The 27,919-nt window shown below is 41.5% G+C and overlaps 1 protein-coding gene across 11 annotated transcripts; it reads right to left on the bottom strand.

Annotated features, from left to right (window-relative positions):
- Positions 1-24: 24 nt before the first annotated feature.
- On the bottom strand, positions 25-27,847 carry itgb4 (integrin, beta 4). Of its 11 annotated transcripts, XM_016676054.1 has the most exons (45): positions 27,752-27,847; positions 27,263-27,358; positions 20,114-20,196; positions 19,213-19,295; positions 18,481-18,582; positions 18,141-18,345; positions 17,948-18,044; positions 17,699-17,870; positions 17,581-17,583; positions 16,669-16,929; positions 16,497-16,586; positions 16,284-16,406; positions 15,693-15,860; positions 15,510-15,586; positions 15,197-15,402; positions 14,840-14,943; positions 14,657-14,758; positions 14,423-14,555; positions 14,200-14,325; positions 13,169-13,287; positions 13,047-13,080; positions 12,771-12,965; positions 12,569-12,672; positions 12,437-12,495; positions 11,880-11,903; positions 11,646-11,794; positions 10,628-10,807; positions 10,366-10,514; positions 10,033-10,240; positions 9,630-9,938; positions 8,811-8,983; positions 8,552-8,732; positions 8,292-8,429; positions 8,030-8,212; positions 7,820-7,948; positions 6,082-6,237; positions 4,836-5,006; positions 3,884-4,027; positions 3,467-3,610; positions 2,726-2,875; positions 2,438-2,626; positions 2,200-2,355; positions 1,942-2,106; positions 1,168-1,287; positions 25-1,084 (listed from the first exon to the last, which is right to left on the bottom strand). In XM_016676054.1, exons 3-45 carry the CDS (start codon positions 20,187-20,189, stop codon positions 957-959), a joined length of 5,985 nt encoding a protein of 1,994 aa, XP_016531540.1. In that variant the 5' UTR covers positions 20,190-20,196; positions 27,263-27,358; positions 27,752-27,847; the 3' UTR covers positions 25-956. The 11 variants fall into 11 exon arrangements, with proteins under 11 accessions (XP_016531540.1, XP_016531548.1, XP_016531538.1 ...); XM_016676062.1 differs by lacking the exons at positions 27,263-27,358; positions 27,752-27,847 and adding an exon at positions 24,051-24,473 and having other exon boundaries at positions 3,467-3,601; XM_016676052.1 differs by lacking the exons at positions 27,263-27,358; positions 27,752-27,847 and adding an exon at positions 24,051-24,473.
- Positions 27,848-27,919: the final 72 nt, after the last annotated feature.

Raw genomic sequence — 27,919 nt, forward strand, 5'->3', positions numbered from 1 at the left:
AGTGAGTCATTAGAAGAAGTCATCGTTTTTAATATAAATCTTTATTAAGTACAATATAACTGATGTACAAAAAATGCTTAAAAATGGACCTGCTTAAATGGGAATGATACATGCCAAGTAAAAATTGTTTGAACTGTTCAACTTATCTGTATATTTATGAAAAAAAATCTGAAAATGTTTCCAAAAAAAATTTCTCATGAACCCAAAGTACAGTAGAACCTGCAGCAAGCAAATACAATCTTTGTCTTTAAACATACTTTCTCTGGTATCATGTCTTCCATTAATAAACTGAACCAAAGCAATGCTGAATTAGCCACATAAAGAAAATGCATAAAACTGCAGCTGTAATGAAGTGCAGACATTTTAAATGCAGAAACATGTTTAATTTCTGATTCCTTGTTAAACTCATGCATGCCCTGGGCTTGCGACCGGCTAGTGCGGATGTAAACAACCAGAACTGTAAAAACTGAAAATGTATGAGTACATCTTGAATGAAAAAAACAAACAAAAAAACACACTTTAATATAATAATTTATAAAGAAAAGCCCTTTAAAATTCCACAGTGACAGTAAAGATAAACCTTTCAAACATTTAAATTTTAAGATGAAAGTTGGATGACAGGATATGGATGTTATTTTGGATTATTGAGCCATTGTTTGGGATATAACTTCTTTATAAGGCTGGTGTGTTAGCGGATGTCAGCCAACAGAGGGACTACTCTCACATGAAGTTATAAACTCTAGGGAAAGAAAACAGGAACTACAAAAAAGTGGGAAACTATGGGGAAAAAGAAGGTGACCACAGTTTGTAACAGTAAAAAGTAGCCTTTACTTTCAATTTGATTTATTTGGTTGCAGTCTTACCCTATACACACATACATGTACAAACTCTGAAACACTTTTTTGCGCTTTGGCTTTGTGATTAATTCTCAGGCTGGATGCTATCATGAGCAGTTCCTAAGACTCATAAAACATTCTCTTTGTGACGGTGGATGCTCCTGTGACGTTCCTCTGAACCACTTCCCGAGTGACCTGACGGCTCACCATGCTGCCCGTCTCCGTGAACTGAGTCATCATCATCCCATCTGTTAACGAAGAGCAGCTCCAGTTCAAAACGTGAACACACTGGATTATAAAACAGACAGGATTGACTTTTTTTCTCTCTTACCTGAGAAGTAGGGATCGTTGATCATGGTGTGGGAGACATTTGTTCTTGTGGTCATTTCTGGAGACATTTGGAAAACGTCCCTCCTTGTCACTGATTGGCTGTTGTACTGAGACAAGGCACCTACAGGAAGCAGTGAGGGCCAAGTTAAATGAAACTTTGGATTTTAGATGGCAAAGGCTTCATTTGATACCAAACTGTTAAAATGTTTGTTTTTTTTATTAATTCTTAAAACATATTGCTGCAAAACCTGAACAGAGAGTAAAACAGCCACTGAGTCAAAAGAGAAAATCAAGTGCAGAAATACAAACTTCAACTTCACCATATTTGCACATCTAGAAACTGTTTATATTTTTATTTTTTACCCATTCCTCTTTACAAAATGCTTCCTACTCAGTTTGAATGGAGAACAACTGTGGACAACAATTTTTAGGTTTTGTCAGAGTCTGTTCAATTCAGCCTGAACTTTGACTAGGCCATGAGCATGATTCGATCTAAACCATTCAATTGCAGCTCAGGCTAAATGTTTAGGCCTTATGTCTTTGCAGTTTCCGACAGGCTTTATTCTAGAATTGTCCTGTTTAGCTTCTTGTTACTGGTGAAGAACCAACATTGTTACAGTCTGATGCTGCAGGGAGGGGATGGTGTGTTCAGCCAGAGTAATGATCAGTTTTAACTTCCTCCACACACCAAGAAATAAAGTTTGTGGCTATAATGACAAATATGGAAAAGCTTAAGAGCTATAAACATGTCCACCATTCCTTCACAAACTCCTACCTCCATCCTGAGACTCGATGGTGATGATGCCCTCTCTCTCAGGACCAAAACCCTGCGTGGTTTGAGCCTGAACCTTGAACTTGTACGGGACGTTCTCGGTCAGGTTTGGGACAGTCAGACTGGTCTCAGCGTTGTTACCGCTTACATTGAAGGAGCGCATGTCACCTTGACAGAACAGAATCATGATTAAACACTGAGATACTGGAAAGGTGCACAGCAAAAATAGGAGTTTTTTATTTTTTGCTTATTTTGCCTCACCTCCACCATGTAGCTGTTCGCAGGTGACCCTGTAGCTCAAGATGTCCCCGTTGGGCTTCCGTGGTTTTTCCCAGGTGAGCTGCAGTGAGTCGGGGCTCAGGGCTGTGAACACCAGCGGGCCCGGAGCGCTGGGCGTACTCAGGGTGAACGGCGAGCCTGGACAGAGGTTAGATCTCAGGTAAGGCAATAAAAACAAACTTTTCTCCAGGTTAGGAGTGCAAAGCAGCGGATCCGGTACCTGGCATGGGACTGAGGGGACTCTTGGGGTCCACAGCTGACTCGATGGTGATGACTCCCTCCCGTTCTGGACCCCAGCCCTCCTGACTCTGAGCCTTCACCTTAAACAGATAGGAGTGGTTGGGCAGCAGGTCGTGGATGACCACAGAGTTCTCGGCCGGGTTCGTCACATTGAGGCGCTTCGTCTCTCCTACGGGAAACAAAATGGCGAGCAGGCAGCATGGTGGTTACAGTGAGAATACCAGACTGATCCGAGAGTGGTTCCAAAAGACGACGACACTGAACGGACCTCCGTTGAGCAGCTGGTAGAGGACGCAGTACCCCAGAACGTCTTTCTCACAGTGTGGCTCCTGCCAGCTGACTTTGAGTGCGGTCGGTCCCAGAGCAGAAAACACCAGCCTGCTGGGCGTGTCTGGGACGCCAGGAGAGAGGCGGGCATCTGAACGGACACAGAAAGGTTCATGTGAGAAAACCTCAGAGCCAGGCTGTTTGTTTCTGTGTCTCAACCCAAAGAAAGAATAAAAATAATAAAAAAAACATAATGCCCTAATCTATGGAGATTCAAGAACATGAGAAGAGCAATGTCATTTTATTTATCTAGAAAGTTTTTTTTTTGTTTTTTTTTACAATAACTGAAAAGATTATAAGAAATTACATTAACTGGTTGACAAAGCAGGTATAAAGATGTTTAGTAAACACAGACTGACTTCATGTGTGTCAGATAATTAGTGAAGCAGAAATGAAGATGAGCCAGAACAGAGGTGGTTTTCACATGAATACAGACAATTTGCAGGAAATTATCTGGATTCTGAAACGGCATAAAATACTGCTCCGTCCACACAAAGCATTTAAAACACTCCTCCTGTTCTCAGCAGCAGGGGGCGCCGACTCTCCACTGACTGAACATGATGCTTGTGCTTTTCTCCTTACTAATGCCACCCTGGGCAACCGCCCACATCAAAACCAGCCACTGACAAAGATGGTTGGCAAATGCGTCCGCTGCCTTCATGCATGAACGTGGAGGACTTACCATGGAGGACTCTGTCCAGGCTGTATAGGGCTTCATTGACCTCTGATGACTGAGTCCTGGCCCTGGAGCCCTGAGACAGGCTGTAGCTGTACTGGGTCTGAGAGCTGCTCTGCAAGCCAGCGTAGCCGAACCCACCTGATGGCGCTTTTAGCAGAGGGAGGAGGAAGAAGGTGCAGGGAGGACGAAGAACAGCAGAAAGGGAGGGAAGTAAACAGAAAGCAGAGCGATAGTCAGCATAGCGGCCCCAACCCTGCTGACAGACGTCTAAGCTGTCAGTTTCATGCGCTCACACAGTTTACCCGCCATGTCTGAACAATTATCACACGCCAAGATAAACGTCCGTCTTCTGCAGAGACAGGAGGAACTAAACGCTGTAATAATTAGTAAAATCAGCTCAGAGGCTTGATGGGAACTCACTCAGATCTGGGAACTTATCGTCTCCTATGACGATGGAGTCCCGGATATTTTCATCTGTGTATCCTCTGTTCTCTGAGCGCTTCCTCATCAGGACTTCGGTCGTGTGGATCCCCCCTCCGATCATGTCCCGTCTGCGGGGGCTTCCTGCGTAAGGACAGAGAGAGAGAACCCATTAGAGCTGGGCTGATCGGTCCAAAGTATCGATAATATCGATACTAATTGGATATCAGTATCGAATCGATACTGCCGTTGTAAGATTGAGACTTTAGTTTCAGATTCCCATTTGAAATTTATTTTAGTGTTGTAGTTTCTTCAGAAACTAGAAAATAAGTTTTTATTTGCTCTCAAATTATAATTTAAGACAAATGTACACCTAAGGCTGGACGATATGGCTGAAAAACACATCATGATGCAAGTGTCTCACATCAGCCAATATGTGAGACACTTGTATATATATTATTCGGGTTTTTTTGATTAAATATCTGAAATACTGTCAAACTGATGACGTGACTTTCCTGTTATATCCACAGGTTTCACTACCCGTCGTTCATTCTTAAGCAGTTATGAAGAATGGCGGCAAAACCTGAAACCGCTGCTGTTACTCTATATGTTGTTGCTAGGTAACCAAAGAGTTAGTGAGTTAATTGAAGCCATTCGCCTAGTTTAGCTGCTTGTGAGAGGCTGGCCTTTCCTCCGCCTACATCACCCACAATGCTGTGCGGTTCTGCATTGGAGTTCATTGAATATTCTAACAGATGTATTATCTATTGATATTCATCATGTGTCTATCACGATGTATAATCTTATTGATTTGTGGTCTGGCCCAATGCACCCATGTGCTTTCTTTTTCTGTTGTTACCTTTTGTCATGTTGATATGCTTTTAAAGTATTCTGTAGACACTTAACAACTTTGTCCAAGCTCAGCACAGCAGCTGGCGTCCATCTTCCTTACCTGGCCCAGTCATGTAGGTGGTGTGCATCTCTGTGGTGAAGGAGCCGCCCGCTCCGCCTTTGTAGTTGGAGCTCAGAGTGGACATGGGAGAGGATGACGCTGAAAGGTTGCGGGTTGTTGAGCCTCCAGGGAAAAGGAAGTTCTGTTCCCACCTGCCGTTCGACATGTAATCTGCAAGACACAACAATCAGAGCCAGACTGGTACAAATACAGACCGTCATCTTTTAGCAGCTTACACTTCTGTTGATGGGAAGCACCTAAAAAATTGATTTTTACACCCAGATGAAATTATACACAGATAGACTCTTTACTAATTAGGTGGTTTCTGATGTCAGTTGGTTTTAGTGGATTTCATTTGGGGGGATCAGAGAAAAGAGGTCTGAATATAAATGTTTTTGACATTGCCTAGTCACACCATTGTTTTTGTGATTATTTTGCTTAAAAATATTTGCAATATTTATGTATGACTGTAAATGTGAGTTTTAGTTACTCGCTGTATTAACTATAGCTTGACATCAAGTAAAAAGCTGAGTATGAAATACTGCCACCTGCAGGTGGGAGTTAGCAGTCAGATTGTTTTTGACCATTCTTGCAGAAAATTCGCAATGAATCTACAGTTATGCAGTAGTGTGAAAAAGTGCGGGGCTCTGCTGATTTTGTGGGAATTTCAAAACAGTGGAGGGATTGATTAATATAATTTGGAAGTGAACCAATAAAACTGCTTTAATTTGATTGATAAAGTAACATTTAAGCACACAACAGTTTTCTTGAAGTCGGGCCTTGAGTTTGACACGTACATTCGTGAAAAACTGGAGTGTGAACACACAAAAGAAGTTTATAAGGCAGTGTAAATGTTTCATGAGGTTTCATAGTGCTTCCCATCAAAATGTGCACACCTGAAGAAGAAGAAACCAAGTGCAGTAAAGTTCTCATCTTTGCAACAAGAAACACAGTTTGCCTCCCCCCCCATTTACTGCAACACAGCAAAATGCTTCCTCCAGATCACCACCCACTCCAGTGGGGCGCAGAGAGGACAGACAGGGGCAGGCACCTGGAAAAGCCCCTCGCCTTTGTATCATCAACTGGACGCAGTGGGGCAGTTGATGCCAACGCTCAACGCTGGTGGGAGAACAGGTGGGAAAAGGTGCAAAAAAAAAACAAAAAAAAAATCGAGGACTGGCCGTGCAATAAGGCATGCTCGCTGTCTGCCTGACTCTATCGGTCAATCTGGTGGGGAGGTCTTCACCTGGCAGGGGCGTGTGGGAGGAGCTGGGGTGGGGCTTCTCGTCTGAGCTCATCTCTGTGTCTGTGCTGAGGCGACTGGGGATGACCTCCACTCGCTGTTTCCATGACACCTGACGGAGTTCCAGGTTTGACCCCACCAGCTTGATATGCTGCCAGCCTTGATTTGGTGGTCACAGAAGCAGCAGCAGCAGCAGTGAGGGCAGGATAGATCGGCAGGGAAGAAGGGCTTGTTTAACTTCACAGTGAATAACAAACGACTTTTATCTCAGCTCAGAGAACAAAAGTCCAGATGAGGGCTGCAGCCAACGATTATGTTAGCAATCGGATAAGAAATTGGCACATTTCATTTCACCACCAATGCCTTTTTTTACACATTATAAACACATTAAAAAAATCCAAATAAACAAATCATTTAATTAGTTTTTTAAATAGAGTCTGTATACTATCATTACCGATTACAAGATTACTAAACTAGTAGACCATTATTTCAGTAATTGATTCATAATGATGAATCGTTTCAGCCCTAGTTTCTAATTGTTTCAAAGGTGACGAGTAACTTCAGCAGGCCCTTCCAATAATCAGAAGCAACTGGATAGAGAGCTTGAGGGTAGTCGCTGTAAATCATGTGTGCGTATAGATGGGGATTAATCTGGGGCGTTGCCTACAGGCAAGATGTCTGCCAGATGGAGGTGATGAAAAATGCAGAAAGATTTCACCTCTGATACTCCCTGCTTTCTCAGCTTTTCTGAAAATGAGGAGGGGCACTTTATGCCAGGCCGTTCTAACATCCCACGCAGAATATCTGAGAATTAAAAACTGCTTAGGAAAACTGAAAGGGTCTTTATCAGGCGATTATTTCAAAAAGGAAATAAAAAAAAAGGAAAATTACTTGCAATACTCATGTTGTTTCTATCTTTAGCATTTCCTGTCTGTCTAAGGAGCAATGAAACCACTGCATGATTCAGGCCACAAAGCACAGCAAATACTATTATTTCCTTGGTGAAATATGCATCAGAGTGAGTACACTCAGCCTCAGTGTGTGCAGATTTATTAACTAGTTGAGCTTTTCCACATTTTGTAACATTATAACCACACAGGTTACTGTATTTCATCTGCAATCTGTGAGACAGATCGCCATGAATTTGTGCAGGATTCTGAAAGTGGAAAATAATACTTTTTTTTTTTTCACAATTCTGAAAAGTGTAGCATATGTTTGTCATTTAACTATTCGGCAAATTTGACCAATTCTAATATTTCTTTCTTTTCTGACTAACCAGTGCAACTTGGCTGAATTTTGACCAATCCACCAGTTTCCCTTCTAATCTAAGTTCCTGTTGGACTTGAATTAATTAATTAAAATGTCTCTTGAAAGTCAAACCTGCAGGATAAAAGCATGTGTGTGACCTAAACAGAAACATTTGCCTTTTTCAAATTTAGTCCTTTTTTAGGAAGGTTATGTGCAGAAATGTAAACTTTTCTATGGCAAATAAAAAAGCTCAGAACATTTTTGTCACAACCTCTGTACATCTGTAACAAAAACATTGCAACATCCCGGAATAACTGTCTAATATACCTTAATAAAAGCCATTGTGACAAATTGCTTGGTGTGAAATTTTTTACATGTAGGTCAAAAAATAAAAATTATTTGGTATACAACAGAAATACATCAACATTTGTGGTTATGACATCACAAAAAGGGGCATCAATATTTTTGAGTGGCTTTGGTTCTTGGTACCCACCATCACCCGAAACGCTTGGCGTCTTGGAGCTTGTTGGCGACTTCAGCACATCGTTGCTGTACATCAGGTAGCTGTCATACTCGTCTCCTGCCTCAGCGTCCACAATAGGAACGTCTGGAATGATGGGAACTACAGACCGCAACAAAGAGGAGTTAATGTCTTTCAGAGGGAGCGAGGCTGAAGAACCGGATGTGTTTGGCACAAACTCACTGGACATAGGTCTGCTGGGCTGTGACGCCAAGTTGATGGTAGCGTCTCTGAAGGGGCCCCAGCCTACACTGTTTTGGGCACGGACTTTGTACTGATAAGTCTGGGCGCTCTGGAGGTTTTCTATCAACAGCATTCGTTTCTTTGGGTTGTCGATCTTTACTTTTTTGGCTCCTCCGACTGGTTCTGTGTAAAGAGAAGTCGGTATTACACTGGAACTGGATAGTCTAGTTATAGCTTGAGTATTTTGAGGAGAATCTCTTACTCATTTCGTCATCGATGGGTGTGTAGATGACCTCGTAAGCTGTAATGTCACCGTTGGTCTCTGCAGGCTCCGCCCAGCTGAGCTGAGTGACGGTTGGACTGATGACGTTGAAGGCCAGACGACCTGGTTCACCGGGCGCTGCAGGGGAACAGATGGGTGACTTTCAACTCCACTTAAAGGACACACAAAGAACTTTCATCGTAGTGCAGTGAACGTCCTGCATGTACAGCTTAATCTGCACCAGACTTTCGAGAGATTACCGTCTTCCAGTGTTTGACAGCTAACGATGTTGGTGTCAGGGCCGTCTCCCATTGAGTTGTAGGCACAAACTCGTGTCTCGTAATCGCAGAAGGGTAACAGATTAGTCAGCTCGGCTTGAGGCGTCCTCACGTCAAGGACCTTGGCGTCTTTCTCAGGGTCGCCATAGATCCAGTACTTCACCTAAGATGCACATCAGGAGTCACACTTATGATACGATCGATTCAAACTGGAATGAGTCAACTGGTCAGCTCGGTGTACCTTGTATCCCACGGGGTTACCCGGTGGCGGATCCCAGTTCAGACGAATGTTTCTGGGACCCGTTGCTTTGGCCTTGAGGTTTCCCGGGGGGAGGAGGCGACCGCCAGGGGTGGTGCCTCTCGGGCTTACGTAGCCCTTCGACTGCATCTGAGCAATTTCTGGAGATCTTGGTTCTTGAGGAACAAAATAATATCCAGAGAAATAAAATAAACACGGATTACTGTGCAGTATCTAACAAAAGGGACATTAATTAAATTCAGTGAATTGTAAAAGTTTTCATACTCCTTGAAGTTTTCCAGATTAGTGGGATTTTATGTGACAGACTGACATTAATTTGAGAATAAATCTGAAATAGAATTAAATTATACATTGTTTTATATTTTTCATGAAAAAAAAATCAATGTGGCCTGCATTTGTTAAAAAAAACAAAACAAAACAAAAAACACTGGTCTTTTCCAGCAGCCATTATGCAGTGCATATAGCTGATGAATAATTGGGAGATTTTTTGAAATGGTTCATTTTCCAGACACCAAAAAACATTAACTTGTTGCCAAAAACTGCCTGGATGTTTTTAAGCTCTTGGGCAGTACAAGAGGCAGTACAGACCCAAATGGAAGTAGAAAAATGTCCAAAATGCGAATTTTGCATAAGAACTCCCCTTAAAAAAGAAAGTGAAAACTATATATTTTCTTTTTTGCTGTTTTATTAGGTAATGTGAGACAATAATCTTTTAAGGTGTATGAATACTTTTGAAAAGAACAGGAACTGATGCGATGTTGTTATGGAATAAGGATTATATGAAAGGTCTTCTCTTATCACCTTCTGTGATATTCACAACGGTGTTCTTCCTTTCACCAACAACGGCATTGGTGCTGGGATCGTACAGCTCCAGCTGGAAGGTTTCTGGCTGGGCTGAGCCGGGGAAGGGTTCGATCACTATATTCTTCTCCGTTTCTCCCGGAGCGAACTTCAGAGAACCAGAAAGATCAAAACACTGGGACTTCTTGGTGCGCCACTTGACCGTGGCAGGGCTGTCTTCGTTGCGGGAGCGCACCACCGGGATGGGGTAGGTCTGATCTAAGGTGCTGAAGTTCTGGTTACCTTTCTTGAACATCATCACACTCGGTTCTTAAGCAGACAAAGAAAAAGATAGAAAACAACTGGAGTCAATAACAACGGCAGAGCTGTCAGACGTAATCCAAACACCTCTCTTTTCATTCACCTTGTGTGTCTGCGATGGTGACCGTGGTTCTTGGGTATCGTCCCAGCTTGGCACCCTGGCGTGGGTTACTGAGGTCCATAACAAACTGCTTGATGGGTTTGTCTTCCAAGAAGCCATCTTTCTCACTCAGTTCCAGCAAACGGACAGGAACGATCTTTTCAGTCTCACCCGGAGCGTAGGACAAGTCTCCTTGTACACTCATGTAGTCCTAAATCCCAAGCAAGAAGAGCTCTTAGTGGTGGTTCGTTTGACCAGGCTGTACTCTAAGTTCCCGTCTTGCATAGGGTTTCACACATTATGTCAACACAAAACAGGCAACACACGTCTTCTTACCTTCTTATTCTTGGCAGAGAGATCTTGAGTGGTGTAGGTGACCTGTGTGCGTCCATCCTCGATGATCTCTCGGCTGATGGGGATGTGTGCCACACCATCCTTTCTGCTGTACGTGTATTTCGGTTGGAGGAAGGAGAAGATGCTTGTAGCTACAGTGACAGAGGTGGAGATTCAATAAAAGCCATTCATACGCAACAATATTCAAATGTTTCATTCCAATACAACCAATTTTCAGATGGAAACCTATGACGTGATTTCTCACCGTGCTCTTTGATGATGGTTATGTTAACGAAACGCTTCGCAATCGTTGCAATGCCCAGCGGCACATCCCTGGCCTCCACTTTCAACTGCTTCTTGTCATCGTCGTCATCCTTGACGAACAGCGGCACGTGAACGTCCACCATCTCCACGTCCTCCTGGAACTCCACGGCTCCCGCAGCCTCTGCAGGGGAGTAACGGATTTACTAAAGATGAACTGCACCTTTTCTACTGGACTGAACCAGCAGATATTCAGTTGCACCGACGAGGAGCAGGGTGGCTTTCTGAGAGGCAGATGCTAGAAGGCTATATTTTATTTCTTAATATAGTGTAAATTGTATAGTAGGATCTAGTTTTGTTTTGTTTTCCTTCTCAGTTGGTGGTGGAAATGCTTCCTTTAGCCGTTTCCCAACCGCCAGTAAAACAAAGAAGAAGAAAGAGAAGAATGGTTTTCTGTATCATGGATGGATTTCATTTGGTGTCTTGGTTTTCTACAACCTCCCTTTCTGCATCTGTTCAATACTTTTTCTCTGTGTCATTTCACTTTAATACACGTAAATTATTTGTTTTGGTTTCTTTCAATACACAGATTACTTGGGTTGTTACCAACACCAAGTGAAAATTTCACTTGGTGTTGTAAACATATTTATAAATATGTTTACAATGAAATAATACTTATTTTTACTCGCTGTGTACGATAGATTAATACAAAACAACTACAAACAACAACAGCTTCAAAAAACAGCCATAAAACTCAAAGTACAGCTACATTAAACACTTGGCGCTTTTGAAAGATTAAATATTTCATCTGACATTGCACATTAAATAATAAAAAACTTTTAGCTTTTATTAGTTGTATTACTAACCAACAGAATTTTATCTGTTATCATAAAACCTGGTCATCTCTACTGAATTTTGTTTTTGACAAAAAGGGGAAAATATGAATACTTTTTCAAGGCTGCAGGCTGTTAGCTCCCTGATAGTGTCACACCCAGACACAGGTATGAATGCTGGCCACACACCTCTGTCTGTGGCCACAGTGTAGTAGCCTGGGACCACTTTAAGGTCCCCAAAGTTTCCGGACTGGACGTTCTTCTCGGTAAGTTTCACTATGTCTGGGTAGGCTCTGCGGGGAGCTGACAGCACAGTGTCCATGATGGTGTAGTTCCCCCTGAGGAGATTAGATAAGTCAGAGAAATCAGAATAAAAAACACCTAAAAATCATGACAAAATTTAAAGTGAGCTTAATTTTTTACCTTTTTCCAGCATTTTTCTGCAGTCTGTAAAAAAGCACATATATGTCAATTTATGACTAGAGATACTTTATTTTAATGTAGACAGGGACATTTTAATGTGACAATAACAATGTACATATAATGACTGACACGTGATCAGTATTAGTAGGAAATATGTCTAGTAGAATATTAAATAATTTTATGTAGGCAGGTGAAAAGCTTTAGCTGCTCAACCTCTCACGACTAGCTAAGTAAAGTTGGTGGCATCAACTAACTCACTTACTCTTTGGTTACCTAGCAACTCACTCACTCTTTGGTTACCTAGCAACAACCTGTTGAGTGACTTGCGCAGCAGCAGTATCAGGTTTTATCACCATGCCTCATAACTGCTTTAAAATAAAAAATGGCAGGGAGTAAAGATAGAAAATCAGAACAACATCCTGAGAGTAAATTGTAAGTGGGCAGTTTAGCAGTATTTCATATATTTAAAATAATAATTAAAAAATCAATAATATCAATATTGAAATAAATATTTTTTTCAAAGTTCTAGCATCTTCTTGACAGCAAAAATATGTTACCTGAATAAAGTTTGTTGCACTTTCTGTGCCTCAGGAATCTGCTTGTACACCTCGTTCAACTGCAACAAAGAAGAAAGAAGTAATCACTGACAGTCAGAGCAAGAGCCCACCAACATCCAAAACCCAACTCACGTTGTCAGCCACTTCCTGACGGAGTTGCTCAGCGTCTTTTGATTCGGGGCGAGACAGGTTCTCAGAGAACAACCTGTTTAGTCGGAGGGAGATCGGGAACTGGACTGCAAATAAACAAAGAATGAAAAAAACAAAAATAGTTGAAGGTTCTTATGTTATATACACTACATGATTTTCCATTTAAAATCCATCTTGGACTTACTCATTTCATCCGGATTTGGTTGCATCAGCTCCCGCGGGTGACTGGGCACACGGTGCACATTATCTTTGACCTTCCAGCGAACCACGTCGGTTCCTTTCGGTGGACCGGTCCTCACCATCGGCGTGTTCAAGTGATTTGAGGTCAGCTGAGACTGACGGAGCAAATACTCGTCTTCCTTAAAGCCAACCATGCGACCTAAATCAAGAAGAGAACAGGAAATATTGATTATATAAGATGGTAAAAACAATACTACTCCATGTAATGCTAAATATTTACCTCCCCTGCAGCACGGCAACAAGGCAAGACAGTTCTGCATCGGGAAAAATGACAAAACTCTTCAGTTTAACCATAATTCGGGAAGGCCTGGCTTTGATATGTGCAGGTGTGAGTGCTTTTACCTGCCAGCAGGATGTGCAGCAGGCACAGTACTTCCAGCAGCAGAGCAGCAGCAGTGCCAGCAGCAACAGGAGGAACAGGATGAGCGGCAGCAGCCACAGCAGACTGGCTGCTGGACAGTCTGAAAGGGTCATGCAGAAAAGACAACAAGTTTAATACATCTTTATATCAAATCACTTTCTGGAGCAAAGATATCTTTTCACAATAGAAGAAATTATGAGGTGGCTGTTGGTGACAGAGCGATAAAATTACGAAAGCTATGACAACTACGACCAGAAAGAATAATTGATAACTGTGGAGAATTAGCATGTAGCAAGAGTGCGCTCTACCTGACAGGTGTTCTTCATTTCTACATTAACACGGGTACAAACTATTTTACAAAATGTAACTTTATAAATCATTTGATCTACAACATTTATGCCAGTACAGAAAGCATCTGACATTGAAGAAACTCTTTAGCAAGAGTTTAACAGCAGGTGGATTTCCATTAACCATAAAATTGTGCAAAATTTTAAGAAAACTCTAATTTCCAATAAACAATTTCTGCAGTAGGATGAGGTGTTTTTTTTTGTTTCCAACAAAATTGGTGTATTCCTACGGAAGCTGAGAACAGACGCTTTCCACATATACTTTTTCCGGTTGGTTTTATCGAAATAACGAGATAACAACCCGACTTGTTATCTCGTTGTCTCAAGATAACAAGTTCATTTCATTTTCCCGGCATTAACTCATTATCTTGAGACAACATAGAAAACATCTGCTCTTGGCTTCCATATATTTCACGGAACTGCAATGGAAATACTTTTTTCGCATTGCACACGTCATGTGACCAGCAACCAGACATTACAAACTTATTCAGATGTGATTTTAATTACATTTTCTTATTTAAAGGAAACACCGCCATTGCAAAATTGTCCTCTTTCATAATTCGTTGAATACTGTCAAAGTTTTGTGCGCACTTGTCATGTGAGCGCAGCTCGTGAAAGATTCAGTTCCCTGGGTGTACTTTGCATGCGTGCAGCCTGCAGCTCACCTCTCTTTTTGAGCACCTCAGCCAGCAGCTTAGTGTTTGTTGGATCTTTACTGGTTTCAACAGTGTACTCGTATGTGCAGTCGTTGTCCTCATCAACAAATCTGCAAGAGTCAAGGACTTCCCCCCCTGAAAACAAAATCAAAAACACAAAAACACATGACAATAAACAGTTAAGACTTTTTAGATTCACAACAATCACATTGCTTTTCTCAGGTTAGCTTACGTTCTTTCAGCTCATCCACCATGATAACTTCAACGAGACAGTCTTTGCACTTTGCTTCGTCCTTCTTTTCGCCTGTCTTCCATGCTTTACATTGGACGCACTTCCTTGTTTCCTCGCATACACCCCGTAAGAACTAGATGCACAGTTCAAACGATGATCAGAGAAGAAAGACTTGAAACCTCAACACATATGGAGTTGGACCTGCCATGATTTTAGTTTGAATGATTAACACACCTCGAAGTTTGGCTCACAGGTCGGAGACAACGCAATCCCGCTGCCGGTGTCTGGGCACTGGCAGCTGCCGCAAACGCATTTGCCTCGTCCACCGCAAATTTTCTGAAACGCATGAAGACGGGGTCAGGCATCATCCACGCATCGGACAGCCCGACAGGAGCGTAAACCACTGGCTCTGCTCACCCCTTTGTTGTCCAGGCAGGTCTCGTTACTTTTGGAGCACTCGCAGGCAGTTCCCTCCCAGCCCTCTGAACAAGCACAGCGACCCATCACGCAGGAACCGCGATCTGACAGGAGGGAAGCAAGAGAGCTTTTACAATTCTGTAGGTGTGTGTTCTTTGTAAAAGCTTAAACCCATACCACTTCCAAGTTTATTGGGCAAACAGATCTGAGTACAGAAGACAACGCAGCCAGGATCATTTCTACAAACCCAAATACCTTAAAACTCAAGTAATGCAGGAGTTGGTTTTTTTTTAGGACAGTACTTCTGGAAGGTCAGAACAACATGTTGATTTGACGCATCCCTTCAACAAAACGTACCGTTGCAAAGGATGCCTGCGACTCGTTGACACTGGGTCTTGTCGTACTGACAGTAGGGTCCTTCGTACTGGTCCGGATTGTAGCACACGCAGGTCCCACATGCCTGACAGTCTCCACGGCCCGAGCAGGACTCTGTCATGCCGGGCCCAATGCACTGGTCCTTGGTCGAGCCTGAGGTTTTTGAGCAGTTGCAGAAGGCGCCCGCCCTGGCACAAATATCAAAGACATTGCTGAGTGGCTGTGGCTCATCTGACAGAAGTCAGATGACAGGGGAAAAATGAATGTTGCAAAATATAATCCCCCAAAGTCTCACCAGCCATCGTCACAGAGACACTTTCCACACACCAGGTTTCCTTTGCCGTTGCATCTTTTAGCTTTTAGAGTGGGTGTCTGAAGAAGAGACATGAAAAGACAAAAACGTATGAGTCTGTTTTATAGAACAGGCAGGAAGATAACCTTGAAGGAACATTTTGGAGCTTCAGTGGGTTCAACAAACCTTCTCACAGTCACAGGTTTCACACAGAATGGAGGCTTTCACATTGACAGCAGAGTCGAAGGTCGTCGGTTTTACTTTGATTGTACCTTCCTTGTCTCCTGGATCCACTTTGCAGACAGGTTGTTCACCGTGCTTTTGTTGGGCTGTAAGTTTTACCTTGAACTTACCCTAGTGAGCACACACAAACACACAGAAAGAGAATCTTGTTAGCATCTCCCTTACAATAGATTTCTCTGAATCTTAGAATCCAACCACATCATTAGTAGAGCTATGCATTTTGGCCAAATTTGCTCCACCAAATTTAGCACAAGTCATATAGGGGAGACAGCAAATCTGTTCAGGTGAAATCAAAACTGAACTGTTTGGTCTAAATGCATAAAGCTGTGTGTGTGTGTGTGTGTGTGTGTGTGTGTGTGTGTTGAGAAACTAAGAGTGACCCTGAACTCAGACGTGGCTGACCATTTATTATCCTGCAGACGAACTGTAAATACTTAAAAAGTGTTTTTACTTCAGGGGGCCAAGACATGCATCGTTTTCCTCCCACTTAACAGTTTTGTCTCAGACATTTATTTGTTTCAGTGCAACACTTACAATTTCTCCAGGCTTGAAGTTAAAGGCTCCATAACGGACTTCTTTATTGCTCGAGTCCAGAAACTGAGCTCCAAAAGCCTTTGGTCTGTTGTCCGCACGGATGCTCATCTTAGACTGGATGCTCTAGAAAACAAAACAAAACGATAAGATCAGCTATGAGACATTTGCTGCTGACATTTTTTCCCTAAATGTTTCAAAGTTGTAAACATTTACCACAAAGGCATCCCGCATGATCTCCAAGATGTTGGATGAATCCTCTTGAAGTACACCGATCTCAGCAATGGGGAAATATTCTTTCAGTTTCTGAAAACGGAATGTAAGAACATATTGGATCCTCTGAACTTAAAAGCAGAGGGGAAGAGTTGAACGGCTGTGGCGTACTTACAAGGTAGTACATGTAGGAGTGGTTGGTGACGGCGAATATGGGGATGATGTTGTGATTTCCCAGCACACGGACCAGCGTAGGTATCGAAGGGTAATCCTGCTTTGTAGCCTGAATGTAAACACCGTTTTCGTCCAGGTGACAAGCCTCGTCGTTGCGCGGCAGGATTCCCGCCAGCACGTTGGCGCCGTCAGCCTCGTAGTGAAAGGCTGACTCGGTGGAGAAAACCAAGAGGTGAGTGCTGCCTTCGCGCCAGCCGATCTCCTGGAAAAGGAATACGAAACAAAAGCAGTGAGAATACATGGCAAGGAAAACAGAAGATGAAGGAACTTCTACTGAATGACAGAAAGGGAAAACTTTTGCAATGGTGAATTTACCAGAGGAAGGACTAAGATACATCCATTTTGGATGCATCTTATGTCCATCCATTTTGGTGCTATGAGTGACTTTTTATTATAATTATTTTCTCAATTTTCTGGCTGTTTTATTTGCTTACATCAACATTTACTATGAAAGCCAACATCAGAACTCATTTCCTGATGTTCTCAGAGTTCAGTGGTGAATCTAAAGTAAATATTATATTTATTTTTCAAATGACTTTTTCATTCATCCATTTTCTTTACACTCTTGGTCGTAAGGGGTTGTTGGTGCCTATCTCCAGCGAACGTATCGGGCGAGAGGCGGGATAACCCTGGACAGGTTGCCAGTCTGTCTCAGGGCAACACAGAGACAGACAGAACAAACAAACATGCACACACACACTCACACTTAGGGACAATTTAGGGACCAATTAAACTAACAGTCATATTTTTGGACTGCGGGAGGAAGCCGGAGTACTCGGAGAGAACCGGGTACTTTGGGAGAACATTCAAACTACGTGCAGAAAGACCCTGGGCCGGGAATCCAACCCAGGACCTTCTTACTGTAAGGCAACAGTCCTACCAACTGCGCCTCTGTGCAGCCCTTAAATGACTTTTTCATGACTCGTAATTTAAAACTCAGGACTTGGAACCAATCACCTGGTCTAACTCACCTTACACACTGCTGCCTGCAGAATGGCATCAAATCCTCCTTCGGGGGCGTCCAGGTTGCCAGATATCCTCTCCTTTTGGAGCTTTGCTGTGAAGCTGTTTACATCCTTGATCAGTGGGATGACGTTTTTGAAGGAGAACGGAGAGTCGCTGTCGGGCCACGGCTGTTTGAGCCTGAGAACCAGAGGAGGAAGCAAAGTTAGAATGAAGCGCTGCATCCATCAGCATTATTTATTTATTTTTTTACTTACTTGTCAGGTCTCATGTCAGTCTGGGGCTCAATTACTTTGTCCACAAATTTTCCAAACCCAATGGTGTAGTCACTTGAAATTTCTTGCACCACCGTGGCTACAGGTAAAACACACACCATCAGTTTTCTTTTCTATTTTTTGCAGATTATCTCACAGGAATTGCAACACGTCACCACAATCCAAATGCGCTCACCCAGCTTGTTGCCCATTTTCTTCAAGTTGTCCAAATCGTCCTTCATTGAGTTTGAGAAGTCCATGAGAATGTAAAGATCCAAAGGGCCTTTGGTTGGAGCAAACACATTCACGTCCAGCTCTCTGGTCTCTCCAGGCAGAAAGGTCATCCTCACTTCCTGTGGCGACACCTGAGACCGCTGAAGGTTCATATTAATGGCTTCGTTCTGCACAGCAGCACAATTGCAGAGAGAGAGAGAGAGAAAAAAGATTCAACAATTGGACACAAAACAATTATGGAAACACAATTTGAAAGAATTACGGAACAACTAGATGAGAATCATAACAGAGGAAAAACGTACTCGCTCTATGGTCTGCTTGCTGGTAGCTTTGATGACGTATGCAGCGTTGCAGCCGTGAGCGAGGATTTTCTCATGCAGGTCACAGCGAGGAAAGCCAAAGTCCTGAAACATGAAGCCAAAGTTTGAAGTTTAAGTGCATTGTGTACTCCTTTTTAAAAATCATACACCAAGATTGGTCCAAGAGAGTTCAGATCTCAAAAAAGAAGGAAAACATTGAATTTTTTGTATTTAGAAGAGAGTAGAACGTATTTAAGAGTTCTACTCATCAGTAGACAAAACAACAAAATCCATTTTATGGTTTCGTCATCTGCTGAATAACATTGTTTTAAGCAAATATGTCTGCTTTCTAAAACACTAGAATTTAAAGAAAACAACAAAATGATTTAATGACCATCCTAATTAAATGGATTTAATACTGCAAAAAAGGTTAAGGACAAATAAAATGCAAATTAATGTCAGAAGCACTTTATTTTTTTATCCTAATTCTACTTTTTTTTTCTTCCATTTTTCATTTCTTAGTTTCATTTTCCCATACCTCTCTTAGCATGAAAAACGATCACCTCTAATTCTAATGTAACGTTTCTAATGCAGAAACGATGAATAGTGAGACATTTTGAAGTCTTTCCATCTCTTTGTAGTTTATAAATGCTGAAGAAGTCGTCTTTTCTCCCGATCTCTCATTAAGGGAGGAGGAGAAGATGTAAAATGAGCTTCCTGGTTCTCTGCTCTCACCTCTTCGCTGCAGTATGCACATCCCACCCCGGCCTGCAGACAGTCTGAGCAGGTACCGGACCGGGCCGTCAGGCAGGAGTTCACTGTTTGGGATAGAAAGAATTCATCTCATGAAGCATCGTTACAGTATATGTGGTGACACTGACGATACTGTAGTGAGCGCTAGCTTAGAACAAATGCTAAAAAAGAAAAGAAAGAAAAAGAAAAGAAAAAGACAAGTAGAAAGATTCTCAGAGATCAGTTCTTTTGGGATTTACTTTTACAGATTTCAGTAACATTTTGCATGACCTGTAGTTAATTTTCAAAGATATGTCTGCTAAATCTGTCAAACTTTTGAAGGATTTCGATTGAATAATATGTATTGCTGGTTGTTTTGCATTGCTACATGTTGAATTTTAATATTACTGCATGTTTTGGGGACCATAGGTGGGAAATTAGCATTTGTAGCTATAACTTGTTGCAGTACATCTCTCCCTCAGTGGTTAATGTATGTTGTATATTGTCCTATTTTAAATAAATTCATCCGTTTATTCATTAAAGCACAGCTAATAAACAACTATATAACTCAAGACCTTTTAAAACATCCATTACACATTAATTATATTCTTACAAGCACATCAAGTTGATTCTTAGCATTTTCTTGGATTGAGTCATTCATGTCATGCATACAACACAGACTGGAGTCATCGGGGGAAACTTATTCTACAGTGATAAGTTTGAGTTTTGAAATCTTAAAGTGAAAAAATCTACTCCTTGATTTTGCCAAAAATACTGTTGAATTAATCAGTCGACGCATCCGACCAGATCACCTATTATTAGATCCAATATTTTTGAGTTTAGCTTATTTAAAAGTCAAAATCGTGTCAAACAAGTTAGGTCAATAATTAATTCTGATTTTCACCTTGCGAGGAGCAGCAGGTCAGCAGGACGGCTAGCAGGCCGAGTCCTGCCAAGAAACGTAACGACCAGCTCCCCATCTCGCCCCTGCAAAAGAAAACAAACATAAAGTTCAGCCCAAGCTGCAGCCATTCACCTGTTTCAGAGACATCAGCTGTACAAAACTGTACCAACACGTTCACATTTTCCTGTCTGAACCACCACACTCTTCTCCATACCGTTATTTTTGATAACATTCTTAACATTTGAGTACTAAGCTTTCACTTGGGTGTGGCCACATGTCATGAAGCATCACAATGTTAAAGTCGTCTTCCAAGTTGCCAAACTGATAAAGGATTATTTCACAGTTTATTTTCCTATTGTTGTGTGTGGACTAACTCAGATTAATATTAGCCTTATCAGACTTTTACTGCATTATTTTATTCTAGGCAAAAAAAACAACAACAACAAATCTAATCATGACTTTTTCAATATCTTTATTCTTTGATTCTTTTGACTAAAACTGAGCTGGAGGTGAATTATGTGATATTAATCTTAAATGTATTTTTTTAAATCTAGTACATGCATTTGGAATAGTAATTTACTAAATAATAGAACAGAATACCCCATTCCCACACTCAGTGTCCGTCCATTCAACACTCATCCAAGCCTGGAAAATTATGCAGACAAATTTAATCGACAATAAGATTTGCTCAAAGAATCAAGCTGTTCTACGGTATAGTTAAATATTATTACAAAGACTATGATTACATTGGAAAAAAGACCAACGTAGAGATCTACAATCTGATGAGAGCAGTCTTATCTAACAGGTAAGATGCTTAAAAATTAAAGCACTGCAAAAACACAAAAACTTATTTTTGCTCTAGTTTCTTGTAGAAACACATCAGTATGATTGAAATAAGACAAAACTAACTTATGAACAAGATAAATCAGGTAAATATTGATGCAGAGGTCCTGGTTCCCCTGGCTGCTTATTTCACTTATAACATGTGAAAAATGTTTTGTTAAATGTGAAATAATCAGTCAGCTGAACCAGTACGTTTTATTATTGATTTAAAACAAGCTCCTACATCTTCCAGAAAAGTTACGTCTAAGTTAATGTCTTATTTCAAGCGTAGTAAGATATTTGAACTAGAAATTAGACCAAAAAAGCTTGTGGTTTTTGCAGTGTGATGGTTTTGGGTTTTGGTGTTTCAGTTTTCTGTTGTTGCATCTGGATTCAAAGTAGTCACACAGAAACTTAAAGTTCAAAATAAGACTGAAGGACAAAGTGATGCGTCTGTAATCAGAGTTAATTTCAGCTCCACTATAAAAGGAGCTCTAGAGTTTCAGGAAACAATCCACATCCAGTTGGCATGTTACATGAGTTGACAGTGTAGATTATGTATGCCTCTCATCCAGTTTTAACCTGCTGTCCTGTTTGGTATTGTCGTATAATTTCAGAGCCAGTTGGGACACGACGCGGTGCGGTCGGGACGGGAAACAACCGATGCAGGGTGGGATCTGGAAACGTTCCACGCAGTGCTGCAGTGTGCGCTATGAAACCGCATTATAATTTCCTGCAGGAATCTTGGATGCAGGACAATCTGACAAACAAACAAAGGCAAACGCAGGAGTTGTGGAGCGAACAAAGACTGCTGTGTGATGCGGAAAGGTCTGCAATTGTCTCGGTGGGCAGCGGGAAAACAAATGGATGATTTGTGTCAACTCGAGGGGAAAGAATTTCCCCATGAGGCGAGAGAATGACCTGTTGAGAGTTAAAAACGCAGCCTGGTGAGCACATGGGAAAAGCGGATTTGCGCCTCCCTGTGAAGGAGAGCAGCCCCCAGGTGTGTGTGCGCGTGAGAGGAGTGGGAGAGAAGGTGCCACATAAATCACCAAGCAGCAGAGACGGGCCAGGACAACAAACTGCCTCTTCTTCTGCAGTAAATACAAGCAAAGCAGCGCCTTATGTTCCGCTCGGAGGACAATCACAGACGAGCGTGCACTTCTGACCCAAATTACAGCCTCCAGCGGCTCGTGCTGCTTCTCTTTGTTCTGAAAGCTCCTCTGGCACCAGAAGAGGAGACGTTTCACTGAACTTAGAGCCGGGGCCGCTTCTCTTCAGACAAAAACACGCCTGCCAGGTGGACATACCACCAGTGGGTGTGGGTCGGCCCTCGCCATGACATCAGCTTAAGGAGAAAGGGAAAGAGGAACGACAGGAGGGCATCGACCTTTACAACAAGTGGCAAGGTCAAACTGTGGCAACAACAAATAAAAATCCCATTGGGTTTAGAGATTAATGTTATTTTCTCTACAAAATAAGCAAAAGAAAAACAACAACAAGGACAACCATTAGGATTAAATTACTTCTAATTGTTCTGCCTTACAGGTCCAGTCTAGGGTTTCAAGTAACTATTAATTTAGAAATCGATTATTTGATTAATCAGATAAAAAAGAATTAGCACAGTCTACAGAGTTAATCACTTAGGCCATTTCATGTAATATTGGAAATACATTAAATGATGCAAATAAGCAAATACTGTAATTCCTTTGTTTAAGAAAAAATTTTATTGCCTAAAAATGTAACAACAACATTCCTTAAGTGAATTTGAACCAGCTGAAGCTAAACCTCTGCGAGGAGTTTTGGCTAAAATATATTTAGAGACAAAAGTTTTTTATCATAAATTAAATTTTGTATAGCTTTTGCTTAATTCCTGGTTGTTTTGGCATTTTATGTTTTCAATAATTGATTTATCATGATTAATCCGATTAATCATTTCAGCCCTGGTCTGGTCGCTGCTTTAACTGATCCAAACAAATTAAAAGTGCAAAGAAAAGTCATTACAAAAAATAAACGAGCCAGCCCAAGGCATAAGCAAACTAAGGTGCTAATGGTCAGCAGGGATCCCCAAAAACAATTCACCTCTTACACAGAATGTAGACTCAAATATTTTAGATTTGGGGATTTTTAATTTAAATTCTACGACTCGAGATTTAAAAAAAAAAAATCAACAGATGTACTCATTTCAGTTACGCATTAAAAAGATGAGCATTGATAACTTAATGATGCCAGTTTAATCAATCCTGCTGTAGGCACATTTCATGCACATTGTGACTCCACATTTTGTTGCAATGCATAAGCGCATTATATTAAACTTAATTGCGCTTCTTTTCAGAGTAAAACGAGTCTTTGCTGAAAAAAGATGCACATCACAAATCAACGACAAATCAAATGAGCAAGTTTCATAAGCAAAGCAAGACTTTATCAGTTTTTTAAAAAGTGCTATGAAGTGATTAATGTGGCCGGCTTGATTGTTAAATTACAAGTAAACCAAAATCTAAAAGTAATTTTGGTCTAGTTTCTGGTGGAAATATTTTAGTTCACTTCAAATAAGACAAAACTAACTTACAAGTAACTTTTCGGCAAGAAATAGGAGCTTGCTTTAAGTTTTTTTCTATTTTACAAGTTGTCTTGTTCCACCAGCAGATTATTTCATGTAATACTTTTTCTTCAATATTAAGGAATTATTGACTTAAAACAAGCGCCTATATCTTGCTAAAAAAGCTACCTGTAAATTAGTTTTGTCTTATTTCAAATGTACCAAGATTTCTGCTATAGAAACTTACCAAAATTACTTGGTAAGATTTTTTGTTTTTCCAGAATAGTAGTGCTGAGAAGTTTGAGAAAGAGATGAGTTTATCTGAAAGTGGGGCCCCTCCAAAAACCTCTCCCTGAGGCCACATGCAATCTTGGTCTGTCTTTGTTTTTAGCTTTAATGTTATTGAACTGTTTAGTGCAACTCTAAGTTACATAAAGCAGTCACTTTATAGCCATCCACCTCGCCCTAAACGTTGCACCACACAGACAAGTCACTTTTGCGATACTCAGAAGTGAAAACAATGAAGTTATTAAGAAGATTATGGGTGAAAACAAAGAGATCGCTGATCAAACAAACCTCCCAGGAGCGTCGGCTCACAGTCCAAGTCCAAAAGTTTGACGGTGTGGAAGAAAGAAAAGTATTTCCTCTTCTGCTAAGTATCCACCTGGGTTAAATAAAATCTCTGCCCCAGAGTCCAAGTTCAAAGTCGCCTCCAAAAAGAAAAAGAAAAAGAAAAGTTGCAGTTCTTCTCTCTGTGTTTTCTCGCGTCTCTCCTTGTAAGGTGCAGCACAGTCAATTATTTACTTGTTTGCTCTTGCACTCAGTGGAGAGTGTGTGTCTGCAGGAGAGATACGAGCGACTCTGAGACTCTGGCTGAGTGTCAGTGGGAGTGCTGGGACTTGATCCTTTTTGCTCCAGCGTACACACCCACACACCAGTCCTTGTCCAGGTACGCCAATGTTAGGAAGAGAGTTAACTCACATTTGCTGGCCTGCCTGTGTCTGTTCCCCACCCTGCTGCAGCTTAAAGCTCCACACCTCCATGTGTCAAGCCCCCAGCCCCCCCTCCCTCACTGCATTCCTCCCCAACAGGAGTTCACCTGTGTGGGCTTGAGATTCTGGAAGCAGGCCCCTCCTTCAGGCCGCCTCCCAATCTCTAGGGAGTGGCGCACATTGGAGAACACTGCCTGCAGGCTATGGGAAACTGTTCTGTGACTTGTGTTTACTCAACCATGTTCTCGTGCTAACAGGTACATTTTCTTCTTGGCAAATATTTAATACTAGCAGAAGGATTATGACACCGTTTTCTTTCTTTTTTTTTTTTGCTCTTACTTCATGATGCAACTTATTTCTTTTAGTAACAGAGTTGCGAGTGAGCAGGGAGATCTGCGTTCCTGTGCAGACAAGCCCACACGCTGCCGTGACCATGACACTGAATCCTTCTGTGAGCCGTGTTGAATTGTGTCCCAACAGCCTCACACAATGGAGCTCATCGACCTTTTCTATTCACACGGTTTAAGTGTTGGACAAGATTTTAACAACTCAAGGTTCACGCAGCTAAACGTGCTTACCGACCAAACCGACCTGTGTCAGGTCGGTTTGGTAACTCATAAAGATTTTTTTTTTATATTTAAGTTTTATGCTGCTTTTGCAGGTAACTAAATTTATGCATTGCATGAAATATTTCTGCCAGAAAAGACGCGGGCACCTCGTCTTTTCTCCATTAACTTGGAGATGTTGCTCCTTTGACAAAACCTTTCAAGGAGAGATGATGTTGCGTTCAAGTTGTCAGATTTTTCCGACTTCCCAGTTGAAAAAAATCAACTGGAACGCCCTTCAAAGTCGGATTTCCCACTGTGAAACTGGGAGCAGCTCAGACTACCTGGTCTACCCCCAGTTACTGGTAGACCAGCTACTGGGTCTACCAGTAATTGGTGTTACCATATTGTAACTCAAAGTCCCAGCTAGTGGGACTTTGAGTTACAATATGGCCGCTCTTCGCATCAACAGTAATAGCTGTGGTGGAAACATGTTTGTTTTATAAAACACACAAGTAAGAGTGTGTCATAAATCAATGCTAAATGTAGCGCCTGCACCTCTAAACTGAACAAATTAAAAGTGGTGTTTGCTTATAGAAAGTAAAAATTAAAATGATGTTTATAAGATTTGTTCGCAGAAATATTGTGAACAATATTTCTGGGCGTCGCCATGATGAAATTCAGACTTCTTAACTGGAACGCTGTCACCGCTGATCTGACGTCGCATCCAGCTCAGAGTTCCTACTTCCCAGCTGACTTCAACACAGCATCAAGCACCTTTTGGATATTTCCAGGTGTTTTATACAAGACTAGAGTGTTCAAAAAGTTGCACTTTTGTTATGCCCCCGACTGGCCAAGCATGTAGTCACAACCGCCCACGCTGGCTGAACTGTAAATCATCGAGCTGGTTTCACCTTTTCGCAATTTTTTCTGTGGAAGGTGACAAAATTGTTCCTATTTGAGGACTTTTTTCATAGGCTATATCTAAGATATTTGAAAGAACATGCAGTTTGGGAAGCCAAAGTTCCTCAGAAGAAATGCTACTTGACACTCTATTGCAAACCAGTCAGTTCAGGAACACCATTAATTATCCTTAGCTCTGATTGGCTGAACACTCAAGAGCAGACATAAGGAAGACTACAGATTACCAAGATGGTTTCCACTCTAATTAATGCATATTGAGGTCAATTATGTGTTTGAAATAAAAGTAATAAAAGTTTAAGTGATTCTGAATGACACCAGAGGAACAGAGTAACTTGTGAATTGCAGGTGTAGCGGCAGCTGCATTCCTAAACAGTGAGAACGAGAATCCCGTTTGTATGGTGAACACACAAAAATCATCCAGCAAGTCTCTCACTTGCACGGCATTGTTGACAAGTGGTTTAAATGACTCCGAGGTAAAAGGAGCTCTGTTCCTCTGTACTGTACATACCACACTGGACGGCCGCGCTCCTAGCAACCGGAGCTGGTTGGACATACAATGGAGGACTCTCACTACAGGGGAACAAAACTTCTTTAGTAGCGACGCCTCCCTTCTGTCTGACGGTCTCGGCTGGCACTTGAACAGCAGAGCAGTTCAAAAAAGCACTTTCACATCTTCTAAAAGACAATCTGTGGCTCCCCCAGCTTAGGATGGACTTTGTAAACACATATATTTTTATCCCACCAATAATACAACTCACATTTATGCTAAAAAAAACAAAAACAAGAAACAGATATATGCCATTCAGTGCAAGATTTTCTGAATAAATCAAAGGTTTATTTATATGAAGCTGACGTATGCCTACAACTGTCAAATTATTGCAATTTACATGCATGAGAGAAACGTTTTTTGGAAAGAACACCAAAACCGGGTCAAGCCCAAGGGCCCACATCCTCTCAAATCCAGCCCTGCACCGGTTTGTAATTCAGCTATAAACATGTGGTTCCAAAAATTACACAAACAAATACACAACATATATTTGTTTGAGTATTAGGTGAACTTATAACACCACATAACTAATAATTACCACACCTGTCATTGCTAAGAATCTTTAGAAACTTCAAATTAGCCTGCACAAAGGCTGTACAAAAAAATTTAAAAGTAAAAAAAAAAAAAAAGAAAAAGACTGGATTAGTGTCCAAAGTATTTGAAAAAAGTTTAATTAGGTTAGAAACTGACTGAAAGTGTAAACATACTTCAAAAACAGCGTGGCCTGAGATCACTATTTGAATAAAACCGTCTGAATTCAAAGCAAACAAAAATACTTACAGTAAATCAGATGCTGTGTTGATGAGCCGGCCTCATCGGCTGAAGAAACTGAGTCACCCAGGGTGCTGGGAGAGCCCTACAGCCCACCCAGCCAGCCTCAAAATTAAAACACAGAAGAAGAGAAAAACAGTAGGACAGCATTAGCTTTGAGACAGGAAGCCCCCTCCCGAGAATGACTCCACCTCCCATCCCCTTCTGAACATTTGAGTCAAGTCTGTGTCCAACACTTCGCTATTTACATGACAAAAAGACGGCTTTGTGCTTCACCGGCTTTATTCAGTAGGAAGCTAATGAGGACTGTAAACAAATGATGACAACAAACCAGAACAGACCTGTTATCTGACTGAATCCAACATATTGTTTTGGGGGAAAGTAACGAGAGGGATAAAGGAGCGCTCGTTACGCTACGTCTCCTTGTGACGTAGTTTGTATTTTCTGTATATTTCTATAAAAGAAAAATAATTAAAACTAGTAGAAAACTCCCCTTACCTGTTCATTCAACATTATGCTGTCGGTACTTCACAATAGGAACTCGTTCCTGTAACTCAGAAAGGGAATGTCTTTGGTGGGTTTGACACATTTGACAGTGAAAGTTGTGAACGGCTCAGTCCGGACAGGTTCGGCTTGAGCCGTAATCTGGGTGTGGCTCGTGGGCTC

This window comes from Poecilia formosa, unplaced genomic scaffold (assembly GCF_000485575.1).
Source record: "Poecilia formosa unplaced genomic scaffold, Poecilia_formosa-5.1.2 Scaffold4, whole genome shotgun sequence".
In the NCBI taxonomy this organism is placed as follows: domain Eukaryota; kingdom Metazoa; phylum Chordata; class Actinopteri; order Cyprinodontiformes; family Poeciliidae; genus Poecilia; species Poecilia formosa.